The sequence below is a fragment of the Pithys albifrons genome, chromosome 19, assembly GCF_047495875.1.
Source record: "Pithys albifrons albifrons isolate INPA30051 chromosome 19, PitAlb_v1, whole genome shotgun sequence".
Classification (NCBI taxonomy): domain Eukaryota; kingdom Metazoa; phylum Chordata; class Aves; order Passeriformes; family Thamnophilidae; genus Pithys; species Pithys albifrons.
In genome coordinates this window covers 3795720-3823363 of record NC_092476.1, presented here as the reverse complement: position 1 = coordinate 3823363, position 27644 = coordinate 3795720, and the positions used below count along the sequence as shown (strand labels likewise).

At 61.9% G+C, this 27644-nt stretch overlaps 2 protein-coding genes across 4 annotated transcripts; one reads left to right on the top strand and one right to left on the bottom strand.

Annotated features, from left to right (window-relative positions):
* Positions 1–98: 98 nt before the first annotated feature.
* Positions 99–4658, top strand: CBX2 (chromobox 2). Its single transcript, XM_071573714.1, has 5 exons — positions 99–194; positions 279–322; positions 815–880; positions 2401–2470; positions 2926–4658. Exons 1-5 carry the CDS (start codon positions 123–125, stop codon positions 4267–4269), a joined length of 1596 nt encoding a protein of 531 aa, XP_071429815.1. The 5' UTR covers positions 99–122; the 3' UTR covers positions 4270–4658.
* A 6784-nt stretch (positions 4659–11442) lies between these two features.
* CBX8 (chromobox 8) lies at positions 11443–14547 on the bottom strand. Of its 3 annotated transcripts, none has more exons than XM_071573360.1 (5): positions 14377–14547; positions 13229–13272; positions 13001–13066; positions 12836–12926; positions 11443–12674 (listed from the first exon to the last, which is right to left on the bottom strand). In XM_071573360.1, exons 2-5 carry the CDS (start codon positions 13264–13266, stop codon positions 11850–11852), a joined length of 1020 nt encoding a protein of 339 aa, XP_071429461.1. In that variant the 5' UTR covers positions 13267–13272; positions 14377–14547; the 3' UTR covers positions 11443–11849. The 3 variants fall into 3 exon arrangements, with proteins under 3 accessions (XP_071429461.1, XP_071429458.1, XP_071429460.1); XM_071573357.1 differs by lacking the exon at positions 14377–14547 and adding an exon at positions 13604–13726; XM_071573359.1 differs by lacking the exon at positions 14377–14547 and adding an exon at positions 13604–13726 and having other exon boundaries at positions 12836–12902.
* Between the last annotated feature and the right edge of the window lie 13097 nt (positions 14548–27644).

Below are 27644 nucleotides of genomic sequence, written 5' to 3'. Positions count from 1 at the left end.
GCGCGCGTGGATGTGGGGTCGGTGAGAGCGCGCGCGGCCGCCGTCGGGGGCGCGCCCGGGGGCTCCCCTTGTGTGTGCGTGTGTGTGTGAGTGTGCACGGGGGTGTGCGCGGGGCCGGGACCATGGAGGAGCTCAGCAGCGTGGGAGAGCAGGTCTTCGCCGCCGAGTGCATCCTCAGCAAGCGGCTCCGCAAGGTGGGACCCGCCGCCCCCCGCACCCCCGTCGCCCCCCGCTGCCCCCGCCGCCGGTAACGCGCCTCTCCCCGTCTCTCTCCGCAGGGCAAGCTGGAGTACCTGGTCAAGTGGCGAGGCTGGTCCTCCAAGTGAGCGGGGCGGGCGCGGAGCGGGGCGCGGAGCGGTGCGGGGCTGCGCGGTGCGGATCGCGGAACCGCGCGGAGCGGGGCGCGGAGCGGGGCGAGGGTGGCCGCCCGGCCGCTTTTGTTCGGGTCGCGCTGCTCCTTTTGTTTACAAATAAGCGCGGCCCGGCCCTCCCCGCCGCCTCGTGGGGCTCCGCGCCCTCCCTGGGCCGGGCCAGCGTCCCCCAGAGTCCCCGCAACCCCCGGCCCCGCGCCCACCCTGCCGAAAGCGGAGCTCCCGCGGGATGCGCCGGGCTCGCCTGGCCCCGCGGCAGCCCCTTCCCGATCTCCCTCCCCCGGCCCCGGTCCCCCGCCCTCCCCCCGGCTCTGCCGGCTCCCGTTGCGGGGATGCCCCGGTCCGTGCGGGGCCCGGTTGTCCTTGGGCAAACCCTCCGGTAAGCGGGACGGCGGGCAGGGGTCGGCCCCCTGCTCTGGCCCAGTCCATGTCCTCTGTTTCAGGCACAACAGCTGGGAGCCCGAGGAGAACATCCTGGACCCCCGGCTGCTCCTGGCTTTCCAAAAGAAGTAAGGAAACTCTAAATATTTCTAAGCAAACTATAAAGTCAATTAACTTCTAATTGGCTCTACGTGCAGTGGAAGTTGTGGAAAAAACAGCCTGGAGCTGGCTGTGCCCCTTGTGGCCAGGCCCTTTTGTTGGTCCCTGGAGTCACAGTCCAGGTCCACCTGGGACTGCTCTGTCTGGGCCAAACACCAAGGGTTTGTGGCCCAGCTTTGCTCTGGGTGCAGCAGCAGCACTTGGCACAGACCTGGGGCTCCCCTGGTGGGCACCCACAGACCCCAGAGGGGAGACAGCGCCGGGGCTTGGAAGGCACTAAAATGAACTTCTGGATGGTGAAGGTCTGGAAAGATGAGGGAGTAACAGGTGGGAGAAAATCATAAAATCAGAGAATGATTTGCACTGGGAGGAACCTCAACTTGTTCCACTCCCTGCCATGGACAGAGACACTTTCCACTAGACCGGGTTGCTCTAAGGCCCATCCAGCCTGGCCTGGAACACTTACAGGGATAGAGCAACCACAGCTTCTCTGGGCAAGCTGTGCCAGGGCCTCACTACCCTCACAGAGAAAAATCTCTTCCCAATATCCCCTCTAACCCTGCCCTCTATCAGTGGGAAGTCATTTCCCTCTGTCCTGTCATTCCAGGCCCTTGTCCAAAGTCCCTCTCCAGCTCTCTTGGAGCCTCGTTAGGTAGTCAAAGGTGCACTGAGGTCTCCCTGGAGCCTTCTCCAGGCTGAACAACCTGGATGGCTCAACAAAATGGTGTCTGTCCTCTGTCAGGACTGCAGCTCCTGCCCAGAGGCGAGCAGGGAATGGCAATTGTTCCACAGCCGTTGCATCCCAGAAATCACACACGGAGAGGAAAGAGTAGCCAGCTGGCTATAGCAGGCACAAAGCTGCCAAGTATTTTGGCTCCATAATAATAAAAATCATTAAAGTTTATTATAGGATTCAGTTATAACTAGTTTCTGGATCCATTTTTTCAAGAATAGGATCTGGTACAGACAGGATGGTGTTTAATCAGCCAGATTTGTTACAGCTTAACACCATCCTGTTTAAAAGGAGCACTAAGAATCAGTGACCTGAAACATCCCCCTATGACCACCTTGGCTTTTTGTGGCCTCCAGCCTGGGCCACCACAGCCAAACCAGGAGGTGCAGGAGAGATGAAAGGAGCCCAGCAAAGCAGGGAACTCACTGAGTTTCCAGGGAATGTGTTTGCTTTTCCTCTGCTCAGCATGGAAGCTCAGCTCTGAAGGGGTATAACCAAGGTGAGGCTTAGCAGGGCCAGGGACAATCCTTCCCATTGCCTGATCCACTTGTACCAGAAAAACATTAAATCTCACTAAAAACTGAAAAAGACATGGATTTGGGATGTATAATGCCATGTAGTCCATCACTGACTGCTGGAAGCTGTGGGAGTGTTACTGATGCAGACAGGGATGCTCTCCAGTCCTTGGCTGCCTCAGCTCCTCTGGATGTTTTTTAATTCCCTACAAACATTGTCCTTAATTCTTGTTTTCTTCAGGGAACACGAAAAAGAAGTACAGAATCGGAAGAGGGGCAAGCGGCCCCGAGGCAGGCCCAGGAAACACGTGGTGAGTCTGGCAGTGGTGGGAATCCACAGCCATGGCCTTGGAGGGCACTGGAGGGGGGTCTGCCCACAGCCCAGGGTGTGGAGGACCCTTGGCCATGAGTGCAGTGAGGGCTCGGCAGTGCCTCCAGGCCCTGGGTCAGGAGGTTGGAGCTGGCAGTGATGGACAGCTTGGTGAGGATGCCTGTGGAAAGAATGTCTCCATCATTGCTCTGGGCATGGTGCAGAAGGAGACAGAAGAATTCCCTGGCACTGGTCCACTTCGTATCTTATGCTGACCAGCTTTGTGCTCTGTGCTCCCTAACTCATCAGATCAGCTAACAGATCCCTAAAGATCAGCTGCGTGGAGAAAGAACCTGTGTGTGTGTCTGAGGCCCCTGCAGGCCGCTCTAAGGGGTTTGCAATGCCCAGGACCGTTCTTTGGCCATTGCCATTAACTCCCTGTCTGTTGCTTTGCAGGAACCAGAGATGCCTGCGAAAACTAAGTCAAGTAGCTCTTCTTCCTCCACATCCTCCTCTTCCTCCTCCTCTGATGAAGAGGATGAAAGTGACCTGGAAGCAAAGAGAGGTCCCCGCAGCAGAGAGACACACCCAGTGCCACAGAAGAAAGCTCAGATCCTGGTGGCAAAGCCTGACATGAAAGACGCTTCCAGGAAGAAGCGTGGGCGGAAACCTCTTCCCCCAGAGCAGAAAGCGTCTCGAAGGACTGTGAACCTGACAAAGGTGTTGAAAACATCGCAGAAGGAGGTGGGGGGCACCACCAAGCTGGTGGGCAAGCTGCAGCCCCAGCACGGCACACAGGGCTCGGCCGTGCTGAAGGACCCACCAGGCACCTTGGCTGGGCTCAGCTCAGGGGGGTCATCGGCGGAAAACCTGCCCAGCATGATGAAGAGTGGCTCAACGAGCCCCAGCCAGGCCATCAGCTGGCAGAGCTCCATCGTGCACTACATGAACAGGATGTCCCAAAGCCAGACCGCAGCCGAGAGCTCGGCCCTGGGCAGGCTGGCACTGAAGGCGCAGGCAGCCAGTAAGAGCAGCTTAGGGCTGGACTTGAAAATGAGGAGCCAGAAAGGCTCTGGGGAGCTGGGGCTTAGCGTGCAGGGACCCAAGACCGCAAAGGCTCCTGGCAGTGGTGCCGGAGGGGACCAGAAGTTGGGGTTTGCTGCAGGAGGCCAAATGCTACCCAATGGCAGCAAGACACCAGCGAGCTCATCTGGGACCGGCAACCAGGCAGCGTCCAGCCAGGAGCTGAACCTCCAGGCTCTGAACCTGCAGAGCGTCAAAAACGGGCCGAGTGCGGCCAGTGGGAGCAGCCTGCCCCGGCACCTCTGCAGTGCCCTGGCCAAGGGCGCTGGTGGTGGCGCAGTGGCCAACAGTGGTGCTGGCGGTGCCAAGGGCAGTGTGGCGGGCACCGGGCTGAACGCTGCCAGTGCCAGTGTGCTCGCCAGTGGGGATGGCAGCAAGAGCAGAAAACAGGTGCACCGGGCAGGAGACAGGGACTTGGCCAAAGGCAGCTCAGCCGGGGCACAGGAGGGACACGAGGCTACGGACAGCTGCAAGCCGTCTACCCTGTCCGAAGTGAGCACAGGTGAGGACAGCAGCTCGGAGTCAGACCGGGATTCAGCCTCTTTCCCAGGTGTGGGTCAGAACATGTCTGTTTCCATCCAGACCAGCCAGGACTGGAAACCCACACGCAGCCTGATTGAGCATGTCTTTGTCACCGATGTCACTGCTAACCTGATCACAGTGACAGTCAAGGAGTCCCCCACTAGCGTTGGATTTTTCAACCTACGGCAATACTGAGCCCAGGAGTGTGAGAGGAGGGAGAGGGCCCTTCAACCTCACTCTCAGCTTTGCTCAGCTCTTCCATCAGGTTATTCTTTCTTCAAGCGGATGTGGAGACCTCATGAGACCTGCTGGGACTCATAACTGTAGAGGCTTGAGAAAGACGCAGTGAAACCTGCTCCGAACTGCCAGCGGGTCATGGATTCCCCCAGCTCCTCTCCATCCCCCCTGAAGCCATGCCCTGTGTGGGGCTGGCCGATGCCAGCCTCTGGGAGTGGGGGCACCGGTGTTGCCAGCAGTGTCAGGCTGGCAAGTTTTGAGCCAGGCTTCACTACACACAGGTCTCTTTGCTTTACAGCTTGAAACAGTAGATGCCAAGGTCTGCAGCTCACTGGCTGCGGGGAGGTGTGGAGTTGCCAGGGGCCAGGCTTACACATGGAAGAGGACCAGGTGATCCTCTTCTGTCCTCTGGGCTCCCCATGGATCTGTCTCTGAGCTGTGGGGAGCCACAAGTCAATCCAAATGAGGCAGCTGCTGCTCCCAGCCCTTGGGGCTGTGGGTGGGCGGCTGCATTTGGGGGTTTTTCAGGGTACACTCAGCCCAGCCACCCCCCTGGGTGAGGTCACTTCCAATGATAGGGAACCCACAACGTTTCTGTTGGGGTTTCCAGCTGATAGGGAAATATTGTTTACATCTTTTATTAAGGAATTTTTTTTTTCATGAAAGAGGGAAATAAACCCAGTCTAGGATAGGTTGAGTCTTGAATGCTGGCCAGCGGGACGGGCAGCAGAGGTGCTTTTTCAGAGGGTGCCTTTTTTCTGCCCAGGATGGGTCCTGCCTTGGTAGCAATATCCACTGGCTTTTCTGCAGTGACCTGTCTTCCAGAGGAAAGCAAGTTTCTGGGCAGCCCAGGGAGACCCCACGCCACTCCTCTGCCTCATCCCAGCATCACCAGCGTCTCTGCCTCCTGCTCAGCAGTTTCCAGGCATTCATAGGAACCAAGCTGGGGAATATATTTTAAGTCTTGCAGAACATGCCAACCCTTCCAGCATCAGGTAGGTCAGTGCTGGAACTTCCAGGCATCTGCAAGGTTAGGGCTGCAGTTTGGGCAGAGCCAGGGGCAAGCAAGCTCTCCCCACCATAGCCCGGCCAGACCTGCCTTGGCTGCTCCCTGGGTTAGGCTCACAGTGATCATGTTTTATTTCAGATGAAAGGCTCAGAAGCTGGTCAAGGACACCTGCACAGCTCGTCTGGAGCAGTGGGAAAGAGAAGTAGAGGACAGGGAGAAGGATCAGGGACAGCAGGTACCTCAGGCTGCTGTTCCTTGAGGACCCAGAGCACCTCAGCAGCTGTTCATCTTCCCTTTACTGTCCCAGCAGCCAGGGTGTTCCTTTTGGCTTGTAATTGTACCCAATAATGACTTTTTCACTGCAGTATTTTCCCTACTGCAGATTTCTCCTACAAGCCAAAATTAGCAGAAGTTCAGGCAGAGTTTAGTAGCATTTGAGGTCATTTTAGTTGTGTTGGTGCTGAGTTCTTTCCTTGGAGACAATGAACACCTGGCAGCTGCCCTTGATCCAGCATGGTTCAGAGGTCCCTTCAAAGGGATGTCCTGTCAGCATCCCCAGGGGGTAACCCCTTAGGGGATCACTAGGTGACTGACCTGGCACCAGGACAAGCATCTCCCTTTGTCATAGGCAGGGCCACTCACAGTGTCCTTGTGCACAGGAGTGTGGTACATGGACCAAACTGGGCATACAGGTACTTCTGACCTGCCCCCCACTGTCATGGCTGCTGGCAGTGGCTGGCAGCAGGGTCGTTCTCAGGTGAAATGAAACACTGCCCATGCTGCCCACTGCTCAGGGGATGGATGGATGGCTGTTTGCTGAGCAGTGGCTGCAGGTTCTGCCCAGGCAGGCTCTGCCCCAGCAGGCTCCTACTCCAGAAATACTCTCCTTCAGCTTTTGCATTTAATCTCCAGCTGTCCTTTGGGGTGTGGTTTGAGTTTTGTGTTGTGGAGCTGAGCATGGCATGAGCCAGGGTCGGCAGAGGTGGGTGGTGCCTCACTGCAGGACCTGTGTAGGTTTCTCAGGCAGCTCCAGGTCTGCCTCAGCACAGCCTTGAATGTCCCCTGGCCACGGTGCTGGGCAGTCTGGGGCAGGAACTCGCAGCCCTCAGCACTGCACTGCACATTGTTCTGCGAGGGAAAGGGCTGAGGGGAGAGAGGGGAGTGTTGGCCATGGAGGAGATTCCCAAGGTCAGTTTCTGTCGAGCTCAAGGATGCCAAAATCTCACAGACTGCTATTTACCTTCTAGTCTTTAGCTTTGCCAAACAAGCTCCAAGGAAGCGTTGGTCTGTCAGCAGAAACCAGTGTCCTGGGCACGGTCTGTGCTGCGCTCTTGCGCTGGGGATAGGAATGTTTGGGAACTGGAATTAAGGAATCTAGGAGCGCAGGGGTGATGCTGCCCCACACACCAAATATTTGCTACTTGGCCTTTGCAAATCCAAACTGATCAATGATGTGCCTTTTGGACTGTCCTTATCTCAGCCTTGTCTGTGACGCCAGTCCCATGACAGGTTTGTGCCTATGCAAAGCGGGGTGGCTGCAGGGACCTGGGGACGCCTCGCCAGTGGGGAGAGGTGTCCTGATCCCCAGTGGGACACCTGGCTGTTGTACAGAGCCCTGCTGAGGGATGCCCGCAAAAGGGAAGCCAGCCCGGCAGGGATGCTCTTGCCTACAGCAAAAGGATGTGGAGGTTGGTTGCTCTAAGGGAGAAAAACCATCTGGGGATGCTCCAAGAAGGGGTCAGGCCCCAGGCAGCCATGGGGGGGCAGGAGATGAGCTGTGACAGCAGGTGCTGTGCTGGCTGCATGTAGGCTCTGAGCTGGCTGATCCCTCCAGAGTCCTCATCAGAGCTCCCACATGTTTCTCCATGTGGTGGCTTGCTCCTGCCTCCTGGCTGGACAAGAAGCCACTGGGCCTGAGCTTGTTTCTGGGGGAGCATGTATCCCAAGAGCAAATGGCCCCTTCATCACTCAGCCTTTCCAGGTATGTCCCCTCTCAGCAGCGCAGGACTCTGCTGTCACCACTTGCTATTGTGCCTTTTGCTCACCAGCTGGTTCGATTCCAAAGGTCTAAGAATGATGACAGATAATCCAGGACTTTTTCTGACCTTCATCTCCCCCTGTGTTCCTTCCCCAGCCCCTTCCCAAGCTGGTGTTCCAGGATTTCGGCTCTCCCAGCAGCACTGGTGTGTCTTAGCACACAGTTCCCATTGGGGTTTGCTTCCCTAAGGCACATCATGCAAGTGATTTATTGGAATCTTTTGTGGACAGGGGCTGGAAGCTGGTGCAGACTGTTGTTACATTGGTACCATTAGGATTCAAGGTCTACTTTTTTTTTCCCCTTTTTTTTTTGAGTTTGCTGCTATGGATTGGTGTATTCAGCCAGGTGTCAGACAGGCAATTAAAGGTTTGTCACTTGTCATTTTCTGAGGGGTTTCCAGTGTGGAAAGTCCTGCAGTATTTGTATATTGAATGGATATTTTCTCTAAGCATAATCTGGTTAAGCATTGTTGTTTTCCATTGGACTGGAAGAGGTGGCCGATTCAGCCATCTTCACAAGAAACTGAGTCTATTTTTATATATATATTTTGTACCAAAAAAACCCACCTGGAGTTCATGAAGAAATGGAAATAGTTTAGGTGTTTGGTTTGCATTGAGTTTCTGAGCTGGTGTGTGCCTGGGTGTGAGGGGCTCCACAGCCAAGAGAAGGGTTTTACTGAAAGAAATTGAGGTGAAAACCAACAATTGTAACTTGTGCCAATCACTGCTCTGATTTGTATGTTTTAATTAAAGAGGGAGCCAAATTGCTCCTGTATGACACGTATAATTGCTTTAAACTGCAGCTGTTTGTTTGCTTCTATTTTCCAAGAACAAAAGTTTGGAGATGTTATTGCCTTGGGAAAGCATGAGGGCTGTGGGGACAGGACCAGCACCCGACCCTGCTCCCCCGCAGCCCCCCGGCCCCTTCTGGCCCCTCTCTTGTATTCCCTGCGCTGTTTCCAAGTGTTCCTGGACAGTAACGCTAGTGTAGCCCCCCCAGCTCTAGGCTGCTTTTAATTTATTTGCAGGAAAACACTAGGAGACAGTTACGTCGGTTGGGGACTCTTGTATAACTTTTCCACTGTTCTTTTTTAGCATATCAATAAATATTTTTTTAAACTTTTCAGTCTCGCGTGGTCACTGCTCCGGGAGCGCCCCCGGCCCCTCCCTGGGCATCGCGTGCGGCTCTCCCATTCCCCGGGGCTCCGTGTGCCCGGCCCGCGCTCCGGGGGGCCCCGGGACGGGGATGTGCGAGGCTGGGGGGCACACGAGCCGCGGAACCGGAGCGGGGGAACATCTCCGTTCTTCCCTCCGCGGTCCGGACAGGATGAGGCCCGTCCCGGGCCCGGGCTCCGCTGCGGCTGGAGCTGCCTCTACACCGGGGGGAGAGCTCAGGTGCTTCCGACCCTTCCTCCGGGCCCCGGGCACGCCGGCCTGGCCTGCGGAGGGCGCTGCGCGGCCGCGGAAGGGTGCGGAGGGCTCCGCCGTCGGGGCTGCCGTCGGGCGGGAGCGGAGTCCCGGCAGCCGAACGCGCCCCTTCCCGTTACAGCCCCCGCCCCGCGGGGCCCCGCGGCCCGTGTGAACGGCCCCCCCGCCGGGCCGGGGGAGAAAGGCGCCATTGTGCGGCCCTTCCTGCCGCTCCTGCACGGCGCTGGCAGCTCCCGCGGCGCGGGGTCCGCGCCCCACCCGCCCGAGCACAAAAACGAGGTTAATGAGGACACGGCAAAGAACCCACCAAGCCCCCATCCCCCGCTCCATCGGCCCCTGAGCGGCCGGGGCGGGTTTGTACACAAAGGCCCGGCTCGCCGGGCAGGGGCGCCGCGCCCCGACCTGCACCCCCACCCGCCCCGTCGGAAGGGCAGAGCGCCGCGGCTGGGGCAGCGCCGGGCACAGCCCGGGACCGGAGCGACGGCCCCGGCCCTGTTCTTCGCACGGGTGTCCCTCACGGCTCCTGCCACCGTCCCGTCCGGGCACAGCAGGAGCCCCGGGGGGGCGCCCGGCTCGCTAGCACCTGTGCCCGCGGCGCCCCCGACTCCCCCTGCCCCTTCGGGTCCCACCCAGCCTCAGGCCCGCACAACCACGGCTCTCTGGATGGAGGGGGAACACAAGGCCAACCGCCCCGGGTACACACCCCCATGATGTTCCTGGGCACTCCCTGGCCCCACAGACCCCCTCACCACAGGACCACAAAGGGAAGCCAGACACGTTTCTATTTACAAAGTATATATTTAAACTGACATAAAAAGCAGGTCTCATATGGACATTCACGGCTGGCAGAAGACACGTAGCTAAGCTTCACTTCTGAGACTGAGATTTTTGTACAAGTCTTAGATTTAAATAATTCACACACACGCGCACACACACACACACACGCAGGATACACGTCGCTATGTACAGACACACATAGACACCCACAGGTATGGTTTGCTCCAGGTGTGTGTCGGGACACACTCGGACACGGGGCTGGAGCAAAGCCCTGACAGGGCAGGAGCAGCTCCAGGCTCTTTGCAAAGGGAAGGATCCTCCAGCTTTGGGGGCAATGGGAGGACAAGCAGCTCAGCCCCCTCACCACCCTCCAACAACACCGTGTCCCATGTCAGCACTGGCACCATAACCAGCACATCGCCTCTTCGTACAAGCCAAGTTAAAAATCTCAATTTTACAAAATATGCCTTTAAAAAAAAAAGGAAAAAAGAATAAAGGAAAAACAAACTGAATTCTCAGACACCATGGCTCCCTTTGCGCAGTCAATCCAGCATCCTCCTACCAGGCACCTCATGGGCCCCAAAAGGATAGGGAAGGGGACCAGACAAGGTGAAACACTGATGGGCCCCACAGTGAAGGGGTGCCCCTCACCCAGCCTCTTCCCCACCCTCAGGCTCCCTGGGCATCACCCCCTATGAGCCCCTTGAGCCAGGGGCCTTCAGGAGCTCAGGGACATAGGGAATGTGGCCCAGTTCCAGCCCTCAGGCGCTGACAGGCTTGTGCTTCCCGTCTGACTGATGCCAAAGCAAGGCATCAGGCCAGGGCCACCTGCTCCACCACAGCCAAACCACAAGCAGGGCGAGAGTCCCGCTCCCCCTGCCCATGTCAGGCTGGCACTGAGGTGGGGGAGCAGCAGGGCAGGGGCTGCAACCCCAGCACCCCCCCCAGGAGGGAAACTGCTGCACCTCGTCCAGAGCCATGAGACCCTCCCTGCCCCAGCCAAGGAGGAATCCTAGTTCCAGCACAAATCCCACAGGCAAATCCAGCACAAAATCCATCCAAGCCAGCGGGGCTGCTCCACACAGGAATATTTCACTTCTTGGCTATTGTTTAACCAGTGTAAGGAAAGGGAAGTATTGTCTCTGAATGTGTAAAGGTGGCTCTGGAATTTGTCAGGGATGTGGATGTTACAAAACACTTTATCAGGAGTTTTTCAATAGTCTGAAGTAATCTGTGATTGGGAATAAAAATAATAATAATCTACTTTCTATAGCACAATAAAGTAACTAAATATGGGCAGTGAGATGCTCCCTCCCCAACCTCTCTGGCATTTCAGGAATGTAAACAGAGAGGGGGTTTGTTGGGGTTTTTTTCTTTTTAGTGGGTGGGGGAAACGGTATCAAGCGACCAGACAAAATGAAAACATTCTCAGCTCAGTCCCATCTCCCACAACTGCTACGACAACTCTATTAAAGTGCATTTCAGTATCACCCCTCAGGAACCTTACACACACAAACCGCCTCTCCTCCGCAAGAAAAGGGAATTCAAGTTAATACTCCAACACTTTTAGCCTTTTTATGGATTTCTGCTTTTCCCCGCCCCGACTTTGTAGCAACATTACTTTTTTTATTAGACTGGAAACACCCCATCCCCAACAACACTGTGAATTCAAGTGCTCACGTCAACTGTCAAGGGCAACAGTTCTGGACACAGCACACTTGATTGTACAAGCAACACCTTAAATCACAATCAAGAAATCCGGGCACTTTGCCCTCCAAAGGAGGAACAAGTCCCCCTCCACCATCCATAGCATCATATGAAAAATAATAGTTAGAAAACCCAGCACATACTTAGCTATGAACACTGTTATGTACACCGGCTCCTGCGGCAATGTGTGAACTCGTTAGTTCTCAGTTTTATTGTCCTTTCTAGGAGCAACTGAGCAGTCACTGCTGTCTCCATTTAAATAAAACAACTCAGAGTTGAAATATATATATAGATATATATATAAGCATTTTTTTCTTAAATAACATATTTACATCTAATAGAAAATATAACTCTAGAGATAATCTTTCCAACAAAATGTAAGATGTGAAAAAAAAAAAAAGAATGAGTTAATGAATTTAGGACAGTTTCTAAATTCTCTCCAGGACCAAAAAACAAAAAACAAAAGAAAAAAAATTTAAAAGGAAAAAATAATAATAAAAAAAAGAGAGGCCCACCAAGCTCTAACCAAGCTTTTGTCTGGATCTGACTGAAGAAAACCCCAGCACCACCTCCAGCAAACTCATCGCTTTTCCTTAAAGAATCCTTGGTCCGTGCTGCTCTCCTTGATGGTGACGGTCAAAAAGTTAGAGGTCACATCAGTTACCACCACCTTCTCCAGATTGTTGAGAGAGGGGCTCCAGGACTCCTCCTCAGGGTCCCCCAGGATCCTGGACACAGGGATCCTGGCGATGAGGGAAGGCCGCCCTGCTGGGCCCCCCACACCGTCACGGTACAGGCTGCCCATGGCGCCCGGGCTCACCGTGCTGTGCAGGAGCTTGGGCCCACCGGGGTCCAGCCCCCCCTGCCCCTTGGGGTCCAGAAAGTCTGCACGGTGCTTGGCCAGGCGCGGGGGGAAGGTGTCGGTGCCCACCTCGGCACGGTTGGGGCCGGGCAGGGTGCCGGGCAGGTCGGGCTCCTGCCGCCGGGCCAGCTGGATCACACTGTGTCCCGAGCCAAACTTGGCCACCCCCGCCGCCGCCTCCTCCATCTTCCTGGCCTTCAGGTAGTCCCCCATCTTGTCCCCCGGTTCCCCCAGTTTCCTCTTGGAGGCATCCAGAGTCTCCGCCAGGTCCTTGTAAAGCTCCTTCCTGGGCTTGGGGCCTCTCTTTTTGGGGGTCTCCCCGGGTTTCTCCTCCACGCGGATCACCCGGTCCCGGATGCCGTCTGCCTTGGGGGTGCTGGTGCTGGAGGTGCCCTGGGGGGCCAGGGCTATGTTTCTCAGTCCTTCCCTAGCCCGGGACGTGGACCCCAGATCTTGGGGGGACCTGCCAGGGTACGGCACCCGGATCCCCCTGGAAGAGTCACTGCGGAATTCGTAGGTTTTGGCTTTGGCTTTTGCCTGGGCCTGCAAAGAACATAGATCAGCCGGTGATTTTATTATCCTGCCATCCAGCTGTGTAATTACAACTTCCAAGAGGCCACCTTTGAGGAGAGCATCCTCCCCAGGGGCGGGAGAGAGCCCCCTGCTCTGACACGCAGCCCTGGCACCAGCTCCAGCCTCCTTACCTTTAGCAGGAAGGTTTTGGGCTTGGGGCCCCGCTTTTTGGGCCCATAAAGCTCCATTTCTCGCTCCCTAGAGGTGTTAAAAGAACCAAAACTTCAATTCAGCATAGCTACAAGACAGCAACATATTTACAAGCACAACTGCTACAGCTCGTAAAGGCCTTGTACCTCTCCTCGAAGGCTGCAAGCAGCCTGGCATCCAGGATGTTTTCCTCGGGTTCCCAAGTGCTGTACCTGGGGGGGCACAGAGAGAGGGAAGAACATGAGCAGAGTCAGGAAGGGACAAGATAAATACAATAAAAAGCAGGGGTATAAAAGGAGGGCCCCGGTCCCGGCTGTGGCACAAAGGGGGCGCGGAGGTGCCGCCAGCATCCCCCGGCCCCACAGCCCACTTACTTCTGCGACCAGCCCTTCCATTTGACCAGATATTCCATGCGGCCCTGCGGATGGGAAGCGAAGAACATAAATACGCGTGGAGTGAAAACCGCGACAAACCGCCCCGCAACAAAGGTGCCCCCACAACGCCCCACGCAGGTAGCGGAACCCAGGGGGGTGGGGGGCGACGGAGATGCAACAATGAAAAATAACGCGGAATTAACACAACCCTCCCCACGCCCCCCGGGCGCGGATTTAACACGGCCCCGCCATGCGCAGGGCGCGGAGGGCGGGAGCGGCGGAGCGGAGCCCGCCCCGCGCGGGGGTACACGGAGCCGCCGCAGCGCGCCGGGGCCGGGGCGCGGGGGGCCGGGGGCGCGGCTGGGAGGCACCTACTTTGCGGATGCGGCGCTTGAGCAGGGCCTCGGCCGCGAAGACGCGCTCCCCGACGGCCGAGAGCTCCATGTTTACGCGGCCGCTCGCAGCGCAGGGGCGGCCCCGGCGCAGCCCAGACCATAATACTCCGCCCGCTGACGTCACCGCGGCCCCCCCGCGCCGCCGCCGCGCCGGGCGGAACGATCCGCGCGCGCCGCATTGGCCCCGCCGCGCCCCGCCCGCCGACGTGCGGCGCGTCCCGATGGCGCGGGGCGGGCCCGCGGACACGCCCCCGGACACGCCCCCGGGCACGCCCCGCGGGACACGCCCCGCGGGGGGGCGACCCCGGCGGGGACGGGAAGGGACGCGGAGCACAAAGGGGGCCGCGGCGGCACCGGGACGGGGCGGGATGGGATTCTGCAGCCCCAGGGACGAGCCGCGCCGCGGGAGGTTCCGCGGCACCTGGACGGGGCGGCCTGGGGGGTTCGGCGGTCCGGCCCGGCAGCCGGTGGTCAGACAAACGCAGCGGTGTCGGGGCGGGGAGCGCTCCCGGTAACGGGGGAGCCCGCGGAGTCGTCCACGGACAGACGCGGTCGCGCGTGCTGCTCGGCGGCGCCGCCACTGCGGGAACGCGAATCCTTCCCGGCGACGCGAGCAGCACCGGCAGGGCAGGGCGTTGTGGACGCCGGTTTCCCCGTGCCGTCAGTCCCCCGCTGCCACCCCAGCGGCGCGGAGGGGTCGCCCGAGGCCAGCGGGGCGGCCACACGCAGAATATGGTCTTTCTCCCGCCTTACCTGGCAGCAACCTGACGTGGGAACACGGGGGGCACTGCGAGGCCGCCAGTCGGTACCGGGCCTCCCCTGGCCCCGGCTGTGCCTCCCCACGCTGCACTGTGTCCCATCGCCCTCATCCAGAGGAGGCCACGGGAGAACGAGACACGCGCGTCAGGGCGGCGAGTCGCGGGAAACGAGCGCAGCCTCCGGAGGACCGGGGATCTCATGAGGCTGGTTTCGCCCACAAACGGGCAGGGTCAAAATCCGCCCCGCGCGCCGTTCGGGGGCAGGGGCCGGGGGGGCCGGACAGCCCTTCAGGCCATTCAGCAGTTTCTGTGTCCGTGGACAGCGCCGCGGCTCGGTGGTGCCCCGAGGGCGAGACCCGCAGCATCACGGTGCGGTGCTGAGTGGGCTCGCGCGGCCATGGTTCATGCGGAACGAGACCTCTGGTGGATCTTCTCCCCCGACCCCCTTTTGTCCCCCCTCCCCTAAGGAGCTCGAAGGCGAAGAGCAGCGGACCTTGGCGGCTGCCGAGCTCGCGCGTGGGAGACCCACGGCAAGAGTGGCCCCGGGGATCCAGCTGCGCGTGCTCTCCGGTAAATGAGACCACGGCTGCCTCGCCGCGGGGCTGTGGCTGCGGGCTCTTCCCTTCTCCCCGGGGCGGGACGCCGCCCGCGGGAAGCCCCGGCCCGCAGGGTCCTATAGAAGCGGCAGCGGGGGCCGTAAGGCGACGGCGTTGTTCCCATCTCGAGGAGCGTTGTTTCCCGGTGATCCTGCCTGCCGTGGGTCACCTGGGTGGGAAGGGACCTCCAACGACGGACGCGAGTGGGACCCCGCCGGTAGCAATGACAACCGGACCCTCACGGTTCCATGCGGGACTCGGGAGGTCGCGGGTCGGTCTCGGTGGGCTGATCCCTCCTCCCACGCCCCCGGCCGAGGTGAAACTGCGCTCATGGGAGGAGGCGGGAGACTCCCATTCCACGGCTCGCGTGGACTCCCACACTACGTTTGCAACTCCGCCACGGGAGCCGCCCCGCTGCGGGTCTTTTGCGTGGCTTGGCCGGGCCGTTGGGGAGAGCAACCCCCACGCGCTCCCGGCTCACGGCGAGCCGCGTCCCGGGAAGCTTTTCGTTAATGTCGAATTAATCGTTGTTAATTACGGCTGGTCGCGGGACGACTCGTGAAATGGCTTGGACGCGGCGCATCGGATCCCGGTCCCGAGCAGCTGCTGCGCAGAGGAGAGACCCGGTGGGACCGGGCGCAAGGCCCAGCGCGGGGCTCGGGACCGAAGACGGAGGCAGATCGTGTCCCCCGGTCCGACCGGTGCCGGCGCCGCCGTCTCGTCCGCTGCTCGGGGCTCTCGGAGCAGTGTCCGTGACAGCGCAGCGGCGCCCATCAGCGTAGCCGTGGAGCTGCTGCAGCCCACGGAAGCTGGTGTTTCTCCAGCACCTTGGCTGCCAGTGTCCCGGTGCAGGTGCGAACCGTGGACCCGGCACCGAGTCGCCCCTCATCGACGCCGCACGGGACCCCGAGGGTCCGCGGAGCTCCCGACTGAGCAGCCGCGTCTGCCCCGTCGCCTGCGCCGAGCCCCCGGACACGCGTGGGCGTGCAGAGCGGAAAGTCCGCGGTTCCGGCTGCCTCACGTGCGGGCGTCAGCGGAGGAGTATCTTCATTCTCCCGCGATAACCCACGTGGGACCCGCGTGGAGCCGGGGCTGCTGCCCCGGTTGCGGTGCAGGAGGGCAGAGGGAGGGCGAGACGTAAACGAGAACGGCACGGGGAAAGCAGTGCGGAGGGGCAGCCGCCGCGTGGGAACCGGCCGGAGCCCCCACGCGTGAGTGAGTCGGGTCTGGGGATGCGGCCGCTGGTGGGGGTCTTGGGCCGGAAGGAGAAGCGGGACGAAGCTGTCCCGGCACGGCGGGACAGGGCAGCAGCGGGCGGGACCGTCCGCGGCTCCGCCAGGCAGTTCCTCTCGCTGCCGGGGGGAATCTGAAGACCCGCTCGCCCGGTGCCGGCGGCGTTGCGGTATCCCCTCTCGCCCGGCCGGGCCATCGGGAGCAGCACCGGGGCTGCGGCACGGGCCGCCCTCCAAGCTCCCAGGCCCAGGGGCAGGAGCTGCTGAGTATTCCACAGGTTCTGTGTCGAGGGGGTCGTTCGCCCCAGCGTCTCCGCGCCCACGCCGGCACCGAGCCGCTGCCGGGGTCCTGGGCTCGGTGCAGACTCGGGGACAGCTCCAGCTCGGCCAGGACTTGTGCCACCGCGTCAAACCCCATTTTCACCCATTTGACCCCAAATCCTCCTCTTGGCCTCCGGGTCTCTGCTCCCCCAATACGCACTCGTGCGATGCATTCCTTGGGGCTCAGCGGGCCGCCGCGGCTCAGAGTTCCCCCCTCGTTTCTCGCTGCGCGGGATTTTCCACGGCTACGAGTTCTGCAACGAAACTGGGGGGCTGCAGCCCCTCCCGGGATCGCGCGTGGGACGGGGGGCGAGCACGCGTGTCCAAGCGCGCCTGAGCCGGGAGCGGCGGGGCTGCGGGGCGGACCTGGCTGCAACCCAAGCGCCGGCACCACCAATCGGTTTGCTGCAGCCGGGCATTCCCCCGTGCCTCCCATGCGCTCCAGTGACCGTACTTCGGAAGCTGCTCCGGCCCACGGCCACCCGCGTCGGGACGGCAGGACCCAGCCCAGCTCCCGACCCGGTTCCCCAGGCGGCCGAGAATGCTGGTGCACCTCGGAGATACGTTTATGCCACTGCCGAGGTCCGCCTGTGCCCTTTTCGTGGGCACTCGAGCACGTCCCCCGCAGTGGGACCGCAGAAGGGAGCAGAGGCAGAGCAAGTCGCCCCTCGGCAGAGCTCCAGCGCCTGCTCGTCCCCGATCAGACCGCGCCACCAGGATGTCCCTCGAGACCCCGGGAAAGGCACCTGGCAGCCCGAGTACCAACGGGAAGGGTATAGCACGCCCCGGAGCCCATTCCACGCGAGCTTCTGCATGCGTGGACACTCACCCCGCACACTCGAGGGCGGCCGGACTCGGGTTCCCGATCGGCTCCGCCGCCCACTTCGGCTCCGGGTGTTTCCCAGTTCGGTTCCGCGCCTTAGTTGCGCGGGAAAACGATTCCCTCCACCGGTGGCTGAATGCAGCCGAGGGAAGCCTCGGTAAATTCACGGCCGCCCCGGGCCGGTACCGGGCTGTCCCGACGGGTGGATGCAGATCCGGGACCCCGCGGCACCGCCGGTCCACAGCCTTTTCCGGGACTGGGGACGCAGCTCGGCCTCCGGGACTCTGCCGTTTCGTTTCCTAGCAGCCCGGGGACAACTGAGGAGGAAGTGATTGGCTCCAAGCTGCGGAACCGGCACCCCAAGGTGCCGCCGGGGATGCTACCGGGCAGTGCGGAGGTACCAGGTCCGGGGAGGGGAGATCTCGGAGGCGGCCATGCAGCGGCGTCTCTGCGGGGGTGCAGCAGCCCCGGAATTTCCGTGTAAGTTTTCGTATCGAGGTGTTGGACACCGAATTCATGACCGAGTAGAGCTTCCCCAGAGGCGACATGGAGACGGGAGCCAGCGTGCCCCGGTGGGACGACCCCTGGCACGGCCGCTACCCCCGTCCCCGGACACTGGAGGAGGGTGGCGGGGCAGTAGGGGGAACTTGGCGAGGCCGGACCCAGGGGAGCGAGAGGAATCCGGCCCTAGGGACTCTGCCGAGCGCCTGAGCAGAACAGCGAAGAGAACTCCGCTCCGCCGGTCGTTATTCCCCGGTTACCGGGGCCTTGGCCAACCGGCGAAGTGACCGCCCCAGAGAGGTGCAGCCCAGTGTCGCGGCCGGTCCTCAGTCGGGCCCCGCCTCCGCCCCGGGCTAGAGCCGAGCATCCTCTCCGGGGAGCCGGTACTGAGAGGCAGCGGCGGCCCCGCCAATCGGGGCGGCCAAGCCCCCTCTGACGCTCCCCAGCCCGACCCGGAAAGCGGCGGCCGCGGCCGGGCTTGTGCCAACGGTGCCGCACGGTAATATTGGCGGCTTCCTGACGCGTTCCTGCCGGCCCGGTGAATTCCAGGTGCTTTCTATAGGTGGCACCGTCCTCCTGGAAATGACAGCTGAGGCCGCCGCTCAACTGGCTGTGCTCCTGCCACCCCTGGGGGGCACTGGCGGCCCCTCTGCCCCGGGCAGCCCCCCCCGCACCGACCGTTCAGCAGAGCGGAGCGCCCGCAGGAGGAGCTCCGGGAGCTGTGCCAAGCCCCTCGGCACCTGGAGCGAAGCAGAGGGGAGGTTTCCCCTCTGCGGTCCCAACGGGGGAGAGAAGCCGCCATTCTCAGCCCCGGAGCACAGACCCACGAAAGTTCGGGTAGTCTCCCGCATCGGTCTTGCGTGGAGCGCCGCGTGGGCTCCGACGGCAAACCGCCGGCTGCCCCGTTTTCCAGGAGTGCAGACACGCACCAGGAGCACCTCGTCGCCTCCGGTGCCGGGTCGCGCTGCTGCAGCCTCGCGGGTTCCCCCGAACGCCCCGGGGGAGAAAAGCGCCGCTGCCAGGGCTGGGGAGCGCCGATTATCGCTCGTTCCAGGCTCCGAGCGCTCCGCACAAAAGACCTTTTGTTCCCGGGGGTTCTGAATTTGCTCATTATTTGTAGGAACATAAACACGAGGTTTTTGCGAAATGGCAGAGGGAGGAACTGGCCAGCGTGCGGCGTGGGGCGAGGATACGGGAACGTTTCGGGGTGTTCCTGCACCCCGTCTGACCGGCGCGGCTCCGGCCCACCGGCTGCTGCCCGCGCCTGGGCCGCCCTGCAGCGGCTACGGCAGCTTCTCGAGTGGGCAGGGGCCACGCGAGGGCCCCGCCGTGGTGGGACGACGGAAGATGGTGCGCTGCCCAGCGGCGCCGATGGCGGCGGTCCCGCTGGGGAGATCAGAGCCGGGATGTGACAGATGAGACGGGGTGCGATCGCAGCCGCCCCGCGCTGCCGCTACCCGAATCCTGCCCCCTGCCCGCCTCTGTCCCTGCTTGCGCGCGGCCCCGCTTTTAACAAAAGCAATTAGAGTGAAGCGCTGCTGATTTGCATTCCCCGCTGCCCCGGGCGGCTCCCCCGGGCGGGGCTGGAGCGGCGGCAGCGCCGGGCCCGGTGGGCGCGGCCCGGCCCCGCCCGCCAAGGTGGGCGCTGTATTGAGGTCCATGCCCGTATATGGCGATGCGCGCGGCACCCCGCGGACGGCGCGCACCATATAAGGAAGCGGTGCCAGGGCCCGGCTGAGCTGGTGGGCGCTGATTGGCCCGTCGGTATCGCAGCAACGGCTCTCACGGGTGGGACGGCCCCGCGCGGGACCCCGTGGGGACCGAGCGAGGACCCCCCCCCCCGCTCACTCCGGAGACCCCGGAACGCGCCCCCCAGTGCGCGCCCCCAACCCCGCGCTGCTGCCTGCCTGCCCCTTCCCGCCCCGGGGCTCCCGGCCCGCCATCTCGCCGCTGGTGTTCCGTGGGCACCGACGGCACGCGGGAGCTCACAGCGCGCCAGAAATGCGGCGGGACCACCAGTCCTCTGTCCCCGCAAGGCGGGTCACGGAGGAGGCCAATCGTGTCCGACCCGCTCGCGGTGGAGGGTTCGGCGGGACCGCAGGCCGGAACAGCCGGCAGGACGGGGCGGTTCTTCTGCTCCGCGGAGCGCGACCTTGAGTGGGCAGGGGGAGCGGGAGCCGCGGCCCTGCGCGGACACGGGTGACCCCCATCAGGGGCACACAGACTGAGAGACTTTGCGGAGGGAGGCGGCCGCGGGGGCTGCGTGGGGCGAGGTATTCCTGGGAGATACCGTGCGCGGCGGAGACAGCGGTTTCCGCGCACGGGCGTGCCACCCGTGATGCGCGCACCCACGGCGGGGAAAAGAGCCTTAGGGTGTCCAGTTGCCACGGTGCGGACCGGCAGCAGGGGAAAGATCACCCCAGGCCGGTTCCCATACTCCCTTTTTCGGGACATCCCCTCACTCCGGGGACACGAGAAAACTATGGGCAGGGAGGGAGCCTCCGGCAGCGCAGGCGCCGCCCGCGCACCCACGCGTGTCCCTCCTGCCCGCACCCAGGTTCCGAGGCGCCGCCGCCGTGACGGGCAGGGGGCAGCGGGCAGCGAGCACGGTGCGCAGCCGCGAGGTCGAGTTTTCGTTGCGGCTTCACCGCGGAGCCAGTGCGTGGCCGAGTCGCGTCCCCCCGGCCCCATCATTTTTACATATTTCATTTAAATTTTCTTTTAAACCGAAAGCAAAACCGAGCACTGCGGGAGCGGGGCTGGAGCTGGGGCTCCTCCGGCGCGGCGGGTTGCGAGGGCTGACCCGCCGCCCCCGCCCCGTGCCCCCCGGGGTGCGGAGCCGCCGCTGCCCTCCGCCTCGGCGGGCACCGCGCGGGGGCTGCGGGCACGTGCCGGGTCGGTGCGGCGGGGCCGGGCGCAATCGAGGCGGGCTGCCCCGCGCCCCACCCCGCGCCGCAGGTGAGGCCACGCACTGAGCTCCGCCGAGGTCCCGGGGCGCCTCCGGCCGCCCCCCGCGCCGCCTGCCCCGGCGCTCCCCGCGGGGAGGGCTGCGCCGCTTCCTCGCCGTCCCCCCGCCGTGGCAGGATTCAGCGGGCTCCGCCGAGCAGCCATTTTCTGCAGCTGCTTCTCCACCGAAGCTCGGCCGGGCGGCGGGGCCAGGCGGCGGCACAGCCCGGGGGACTCCCGCCCCGTTTCCCTCCGCCGGGACGGCCGTCCCGAGTCCGGGCGGGCGGGGCCGGGGGTGGCCGGGCTGCGCCGCAGGGCTCGTCGTGACAATCCCACCCTTTCCCCGCCATTTTGTTACCGTGCTGGCGTTTTCCCAAAGCGGAGACAGACAGGGAGCCTTGGGAACGGGCCCCCGTTGTGCCGGGGCGCTCGCGCCCCACGGACCCCCGCCCTCCTACCCCCGGCGCGTCGCACCTGGCGGCGGGGCCGGTCCCGGGACGCGGGGCTGCCGCCGGCACCTTCGCACTGGGATCGCCCCGCTCCCCTTCGCGCCCCGCGCACGCAGCACCCGAGGGTCGTGACTGAGTCCACGCAGGACCCTGTCACACGGGCTGGCACCGATCTCCGGGCCGCTGTCCCCAAGCGGAGGATCCTGGAGCGCGGTCCCCAGCCTCCCTTGCCCACGGACCGGGAACGCGGGGATGCTCGCCTCCTTCCGCCCGCCACGTGGGCAGTGCAAGTGCCCCGACGGCCGGGGTACACATCCCGTTGGGGAGGGTCCGCGGTGGGGCCGTGCGACACGGCACGGCACCCTTCAGCTTTGCCCGGTCCAGGCGGTCCCGGCTCCTCTCGGGACCAACCCGAAGGTCCTCGTGGGAAACCCCTGCGGACGGCGCCGGGCAGTGCTTGGCCCACGCGAGGCCGGGCGGCCCGGCAGGGCAGACAGCACGGCCAGACCGGCGGGGAGGGCGCCGAGGGGACGGTGGGAGGCGGTCGGGACGAACCGCGGGACAGCACCGGCGGCGCGGGGATGGGCCGGCAGGATGGCAGATGCCCCGACGGGGCAGGCCCGTCCCTCCACCGGCGCGGAGTTTTATGAACGCCTGGTTGACACCAACCAGGGAACCCCGCCGGTGGGTGCGCGTCCCTCCTCCTCGGCTGCATTCCCGGGTCGGGGGAAGGGGTCCAATGTGGAACGACGCGGGAGATCCCAGGGCGACAAGATGCCCCAGTGCGAGCGGGAACGGATCGCGGTGGGGTCGGTGCGTGCCCCGGGCTGGGCCTCCGGAGCTGAGCGACGACGGAGGGCGGAGAAGGGAGCGGGGAAGGAGGGGGCTCCTGCAGTGCTGCAATGCAGCGCCGCGCCGAGCCCGCCGGCCCGGCCGCGCTCCGCCGCCCGTCACTGCGGCAATGCGGGTGGAAGCCCCACCCGGGCTGGGACGAACCGGGTCGGGCATCCCCTGCCTGGCCGGGCCGCCCCCCGCCCCAGCCACGCCGGGCTGCCGCTCTCCGCCTCTTCCTCGCGCCCGTTTCGTTTTCCTCCCGCCCCTGCCGGGACCGCGGGACGTTTCCTCCCGCGGCGGGACGCGGCTGGCCGGTGTACCCGGGACCGCCCGCTCGCCCCGTGTTTGCGAGGTGGGAACCATGTGCTGCCTCCGGCGCTGGACGCCCGCGGCTCCCGCCAGCAGCTGTCCTGACCCCTCCCAGCGCCCCGGCTTCTCGCTGCGGTTCCCCCAGACACTGAGACCTGCAAACCCCCGGTGCTGCACCGTCTCGGGGCGGATCCCGGTCTCTGCCCTGCTACGTTCCAATTTCTCTCGGGGGATTCTTCCCCCTCCCCACCTTACCTCCAGGCCCCTCACCCTCTCCCTTTCTCCAGATCCTTCCCCCCGTTCCCACTGTCCTCTCCCCGCGGTCCCGCTACAAACAGCGCTGCGGGTCCCACGCGGGACCCCAGGCGAGAGGGTCCGACCTCTGCTCCGCTGCTGCCATCTGACACGTGGACACGCAGCCCCGCGGCCGCGCGTGGGAGCGTCCGGTAAGAGGGAGCCCCAAACCGCAGCCGCTTTCCCACTCCCCGAGGTGCCTGTGTGCGGTGGGGTGCGGGCAGCACCCTGGAGAGAAGGGATTCATCTTATAAAAAACACCGTTAAAGACGCACCCCCAGCATGGCACGGCGGATCGCAGGGTGTATAATATACCGGGGTGCGGAGTTTAAGACGGGGGAGGGGGGCACTAGAAGCCTCCCCCGCCCCCCCCCCTCGCCCCCCTTGTCCAACAGGCTGTGGATGACTCCCCTCGCTGTTTGTCTCCTGCCGCAGGAACCTAGGGCTGGATATAGGGATTCTCTCCCAGCCATGCCAGGCAAACTGGGTTCTGCCCTCCCACCTGGATGGGGTTTTTTTTTCTGACGCCGTGAAAATGGCACCACATTCCAGCTCCAGATCGTGCCGGTGCGGACTCAGGCACTGGATCCTGCCATGTCTGCATTTACGGGAGGAAAGCTCAGCGGAGCCCCTGAATTTCTTCCCTGGGAGAGGTTTACGGGCTGATCAAAATATCCTGAACCTTCCCTCCGGGAGGCCGGGCACTCCCGCGTCTCACTCTAGGGCTCCCCGCGCCCCCACGCCATCCCTCCCCCTCTCGCCGACTCCTCTCCAATATTTCAGCGTCTCTTTGGAGCTCTACCGGAGGCTGTTCCACGCAAAAGCGGGCTCACCAGTGCCACACACCGAGCAGTACCACCGCCCGGCTCTGCTTTCGGTCCCCTGCACATATGGGGAACCTTACTCGGTGGTGGTGCCATCCCTGTCCCCCTCCCCGACCCACCATGTGACACAGCTCCCGGTGGCACCGAGAGAGCGGCGGCACAGGGAGATCCTTGACACGGAGGTTTGTTGTTTAACTTCTCAGGCAGGGTTGAATGGATGCGGGGACAGAGCGATCCCTGACCTCAAACCCCCGGGGCTGCCGGGGAGGCTCCTGGTCGCTCAGGCAGGTTGAGCCCTTGGCTCCTCCTGCCATGGTCCCCTCTCCAGGAGCGGGGACATGGGCACACTCTGGGAGTCCACCCCGCCCCGCGGGGGAAGGTCCCGGGACCCCCCAGGGATGGCTGGTTCTCTGCAACAACCCCCGCTCATCGCAACGTCCTCTGTGACTAAGCATCTCGCAGGACACCGTCCCAGGTGCCCCCAAGCAGGTTCCCCGCCCGGTGGAACTCCAGTTCGCAGCGGGCTGTGCTGTGCTCCCGGCTGGCCGCTCTCAGCCCACGGCCATGGGGGTGCTACTTTCACGACCCCTGTGCCACACCCCAACTCGGCGTTCTGATCTGCCAGCACTCGGGACGTGGCACCAGACAGCAATTCTCAGTCACGGGGCGGGGGTGGGTGGCGGTATGTGTGGCACCGTGCAAAGGCAGAACTCCCTTGCCAGAGAAAGAAAGCAGAGTTAAGTCTGTCAGCGCGAAAGCAGAGAGACAATGCCGCGGCCGAGGCTTATTTGTCACATACTCAGGCGAGAGATGGAAGGAATTCCTGTGATAATGCTCGTCCCTGCTCAGCCGCTGCTGCTGAACCACAAATTGCTGCTTGCAGCACAAAATATGGAAATGGGATACATTAGATTAGACGCCTTCTTGTTGGGGCTCCACTCTAGGACTCATTTCTCAGTCCGGAGAGTTAAAGCGTCTTCTAGCAGCAAAGCATCAAACCCTGGGAAAGTGGGTCTGCTCCAGGTGGTGGAGCTACAAAAAGGAAAAACGTCAGGAAAGCGGCTACTGTGGAGCCAGTGAAGGATTTTTCAAAGCAGAGAGAGACACCCGGGGAGGGCTCTTCCCACCGCGGGTTAAAAATGGCTCAGGGTCAGGTTGAGCCCTTAAACTCGAGATAAGGCATCATTCCACCAGCCGCCGGGGAGAGAGGAGGCACCGCTGATGTCCGACCACCGCAGCTTCTCTGCACAACCCACCATGAGTCTCCCTGGTTTATGTGTTGCTGGTGACTTCATTTGACAGAAGGACACAGGCGGAGGAAGGACAGTGTCACGGCTGGACCCAGCGCACATTCCTGATGTTAAAATGACAGCCTGGCTTGCACCGCACGACAAATGGATGGATACAGCGGGGACAACGCTTCAGCCTTCATTTTCCAGCCATGTGGAATTAGTAACATATGAGAAAATTAACGTTTCCAAGCATATGCGAATATTACCATTTATTTTGTGCTTTGAGATGCTTTGGTGGCTCCCTGCTACTGAACAAACCTCCCCACCCCGAAGATTGTATTTGGTATTAAAAGAGAACCTGACGCTCCATTTTAATTTTTTTTTTCTTTCAGACAAAACAAAATATTTCTTTTCCCATGTCCCCGGGGCTATGAGCACCGAGCAGGTCCCCGAGCTTGAGGAGCCCGTTCTCCCCGAGGCATCGGCGGTGGAAAGGGGTACCGACCCCCGGGGTATGGGAGATGGGGCGGCACCAGGCCAGGGACCCAGAAATTCAGAGGGGGCAACGCTCACACCGCCCATCTTCTGAAACGCGATGCCCAGGCTCTCACAAAAGGCATTTTCCGGGGGTCTGAGGAGCGATCCCCAGCGCCGGCGCCGGGCGCTGCCCATGCGGCTGCCGTGTCCCGCTCCCCGGGGCGTTTTGCCGCCCCTTTCCCCGCGTGCCGCCCGTGCCATGAGCCCTTCCCGCACGGCATAGCCCACGCCCGCAGCCCGGCGTGGCCATTTTAGCCCGCACTCGCTGCCGCAGCCCCGCTCGCCGCCCCCTCGCTCTCTCCAGCGGCCGCGGGCAGGTCCCGCCTCGGCGCTGGCGTGACGGTGCCCACGCGGCGTGCAATGCTCGGCGCAGCATCCCCCGGAGCAGCCCGGTGCCCCCCGGACTGGGCTTGTCCCCCCACAGCCCCCGGCGGCAGCGGGTGGGAGGGAGCGCCGAGTCCGAGGTTGCTGCTCCCAGACCTGGCAGGCTGCGATTTTCCACCCTTAGCTGCAGCCGAGCGATAGCGTGTGACATTTGAGTCATCCTGGTTTTCCTATTCTTGTGCTTCACAAACCAAGTGACAAAGTCCCCGCACTGGGCATGAGGGGAAGGGGCAAACCCGGGGTCCTCGGCTAGGTCCTTCCCTGGGCTCATTTGTGGCTCATTTCAAGACTGTTACCAAACACCACCATTCCTTGTCCTGTACATCCCAGGCTCAGCCCTACTATGGACAAAGATGGAGCACTCAGGGGTATTTCAGGTGATGTGGCTTCACTGTGGCCTAACCAGAATTTTTTGCTCAGCACAGTTTTTATACCCATCATTAGATACACATTTGTTAAAGCTTCCAGGAGTTCAGACCCTCTGTTCAGGCTGCCATTAATTAATTTTCTAGTAATATCCAAGTCTTTTAAATTTCTCTGTCTGCAGGACTTTGCCCTGGCTGATACAGCATAACAGCAACACCTCTGAAAGATTTAGGTTATCCCCCTTTTCACCTCCAACTAAGGACTTTAATCCAGAGAGGCTGTATCCACACACAGCAATGTATAAAAACCCTGGACAATGAAGTGTGGCCATACTCCACTTCCAGGAAGCTTCCTGGGACAGAGCCGGTAGCACTGATGGAGGTTGACCTTGGCAACTTGGCTGGGTCAGCATCTGTTTCCCCAGCTGGTGCCAGCACCATCCCCTGTGAAAAGGTGCTGGTGCTTGACAGAGGTCCTGGAGGGTCTGGGGATTCCTGAGGGTTTGGCAGTTGGTGTTTGCTTCCTTCTCTCCCCACCCTGGAACCCCAGGGCTTGTTGCCAGCAGGATTACCCAGGGATGGCACACGGTCCGACTCCTGGGATCCAGGGTGCTTCCTGCCAGGCTGTGCTGTGTTGCACAGTGTGTTTTATATGCCTGCTCCTTCGATAAAAATAAATCTTCATGTTTGCAGTTTGCTTTAAACTACATCAAGGTGTCAGCTGAACTGATGGCTCCTGTGAGAAACGACCTTAGGAGGTGCCGGCAAATGGCTCCCGGGTGAGCCTGGGATCTCACCGTGTGACGGGAGGAACCAGTGGGTCCCTGCCCAGGGCAGGAGACCCCGGCCCACCACCAGCCCTGCGGGGCCTGCCCCAAACTTTCATCATTACAGGGACCCTTGTTTCTCTCCCATTTGCACCCAAAGGTCCATCATGCAGTAACATCCCTTCAGTGTCTGCAAGACTCTGTGTGCCAGCACAGAGCAGGGATGGCTCCCATGAGCAGCTGCACCACCAAGTTCCTCTTCCTTTTTCAATCTCCCTTCCCACTTACCACCAAGCCTCTTTTCCTTCCCTAGCAGGCTGCACATGTCCAGCTGCAGCCACCTCAGCTCCTCTCCCATGTCACCCACCCTGTCCCCTTCCCTGTCACTCCCTGTAGCCATCAGGGAGTTCCTTCTCAGGAGCACAGTGAGGGGGGCCCAGGAGCTCACTCTCATCTCCATCCAACTGCTGTCACTGCGCTGATGCTGTCTGAGGCCAGGCCACGACACAGAGCCATGGTTAGGTCAGACACTGATGGCCCAGCTGCCTTGGGAATGCGTGAGCTGCCCTGATTTGCCTTGAATGGGATTCTCCCCAGCTCAGAGGGCAGCAGGAGGTTTTCCAGGCACAGGGGCCCCTCAAGAGCCACTCAGCAGGGCTCTGGAAGCACTTGGAGATGGTCTGGGTTGTGCCAACCCCGTGCAGTCACCTTCTTCTGGTAAGAACATAACAGTAGTGTCCTTGTGGCAGTTTCCTCCGCCTCCTCTGACACAGATCTCACATGAATCTGGGCTGAATCCAAATGATCTTATCTGCAGAGAGACTGAGGATTTCCTACTGCTGGGCTTGT

Excerpts from the sequence above, each read along its gene's own strand:
- CBX2 (XM_071573714.1), top strand. The coding sequence starts at position 123 with ATGGAGGAGCTCAGCAGCGTGGGAGAGCAGGTCTTCGCCGCCGAGTGC. Across the intron at positions 195-278 it reads TCAGCAAGCGGCTCCGCAAG|GGCAAGCTGGAGTACCTGGT; the intron begins GTGGGACCCGCC and ends CTCTCTCCGCAG. Across the intron at positions 323-814 it reads TGGCGAGGCTGGTCCTCCAA|GCACAACAGCTGGGAGCCCG; the intron begins GTGAGCGGGGCG and ends CCTCTGTTTCAG.
- CBX8 (XM_071573357.1), bottom strand. The coding sequence starts at position 13,672 with ATGGAGCTCTCGGCCGTCGGGGAGCGCGTCTTCGCGGCCGAGGCCCTG. Across the intron at positions 13,067-13,228 it reads TGGAAGGGCTGGTCGCAGAA|GTACAGCACTTGGGAACCCG; the intron begins GTAAGTGGGCTG and ends GTGCCCCCCCAG. Across the intron at positions 12,675-12,835 it reads CCAAAACCTTCCTGCTAAAG|GCCCAGGCAAAAGCCAAAGC; the intron begins GTAAGGAGGCTG and ends TGTTCTTTGCAG.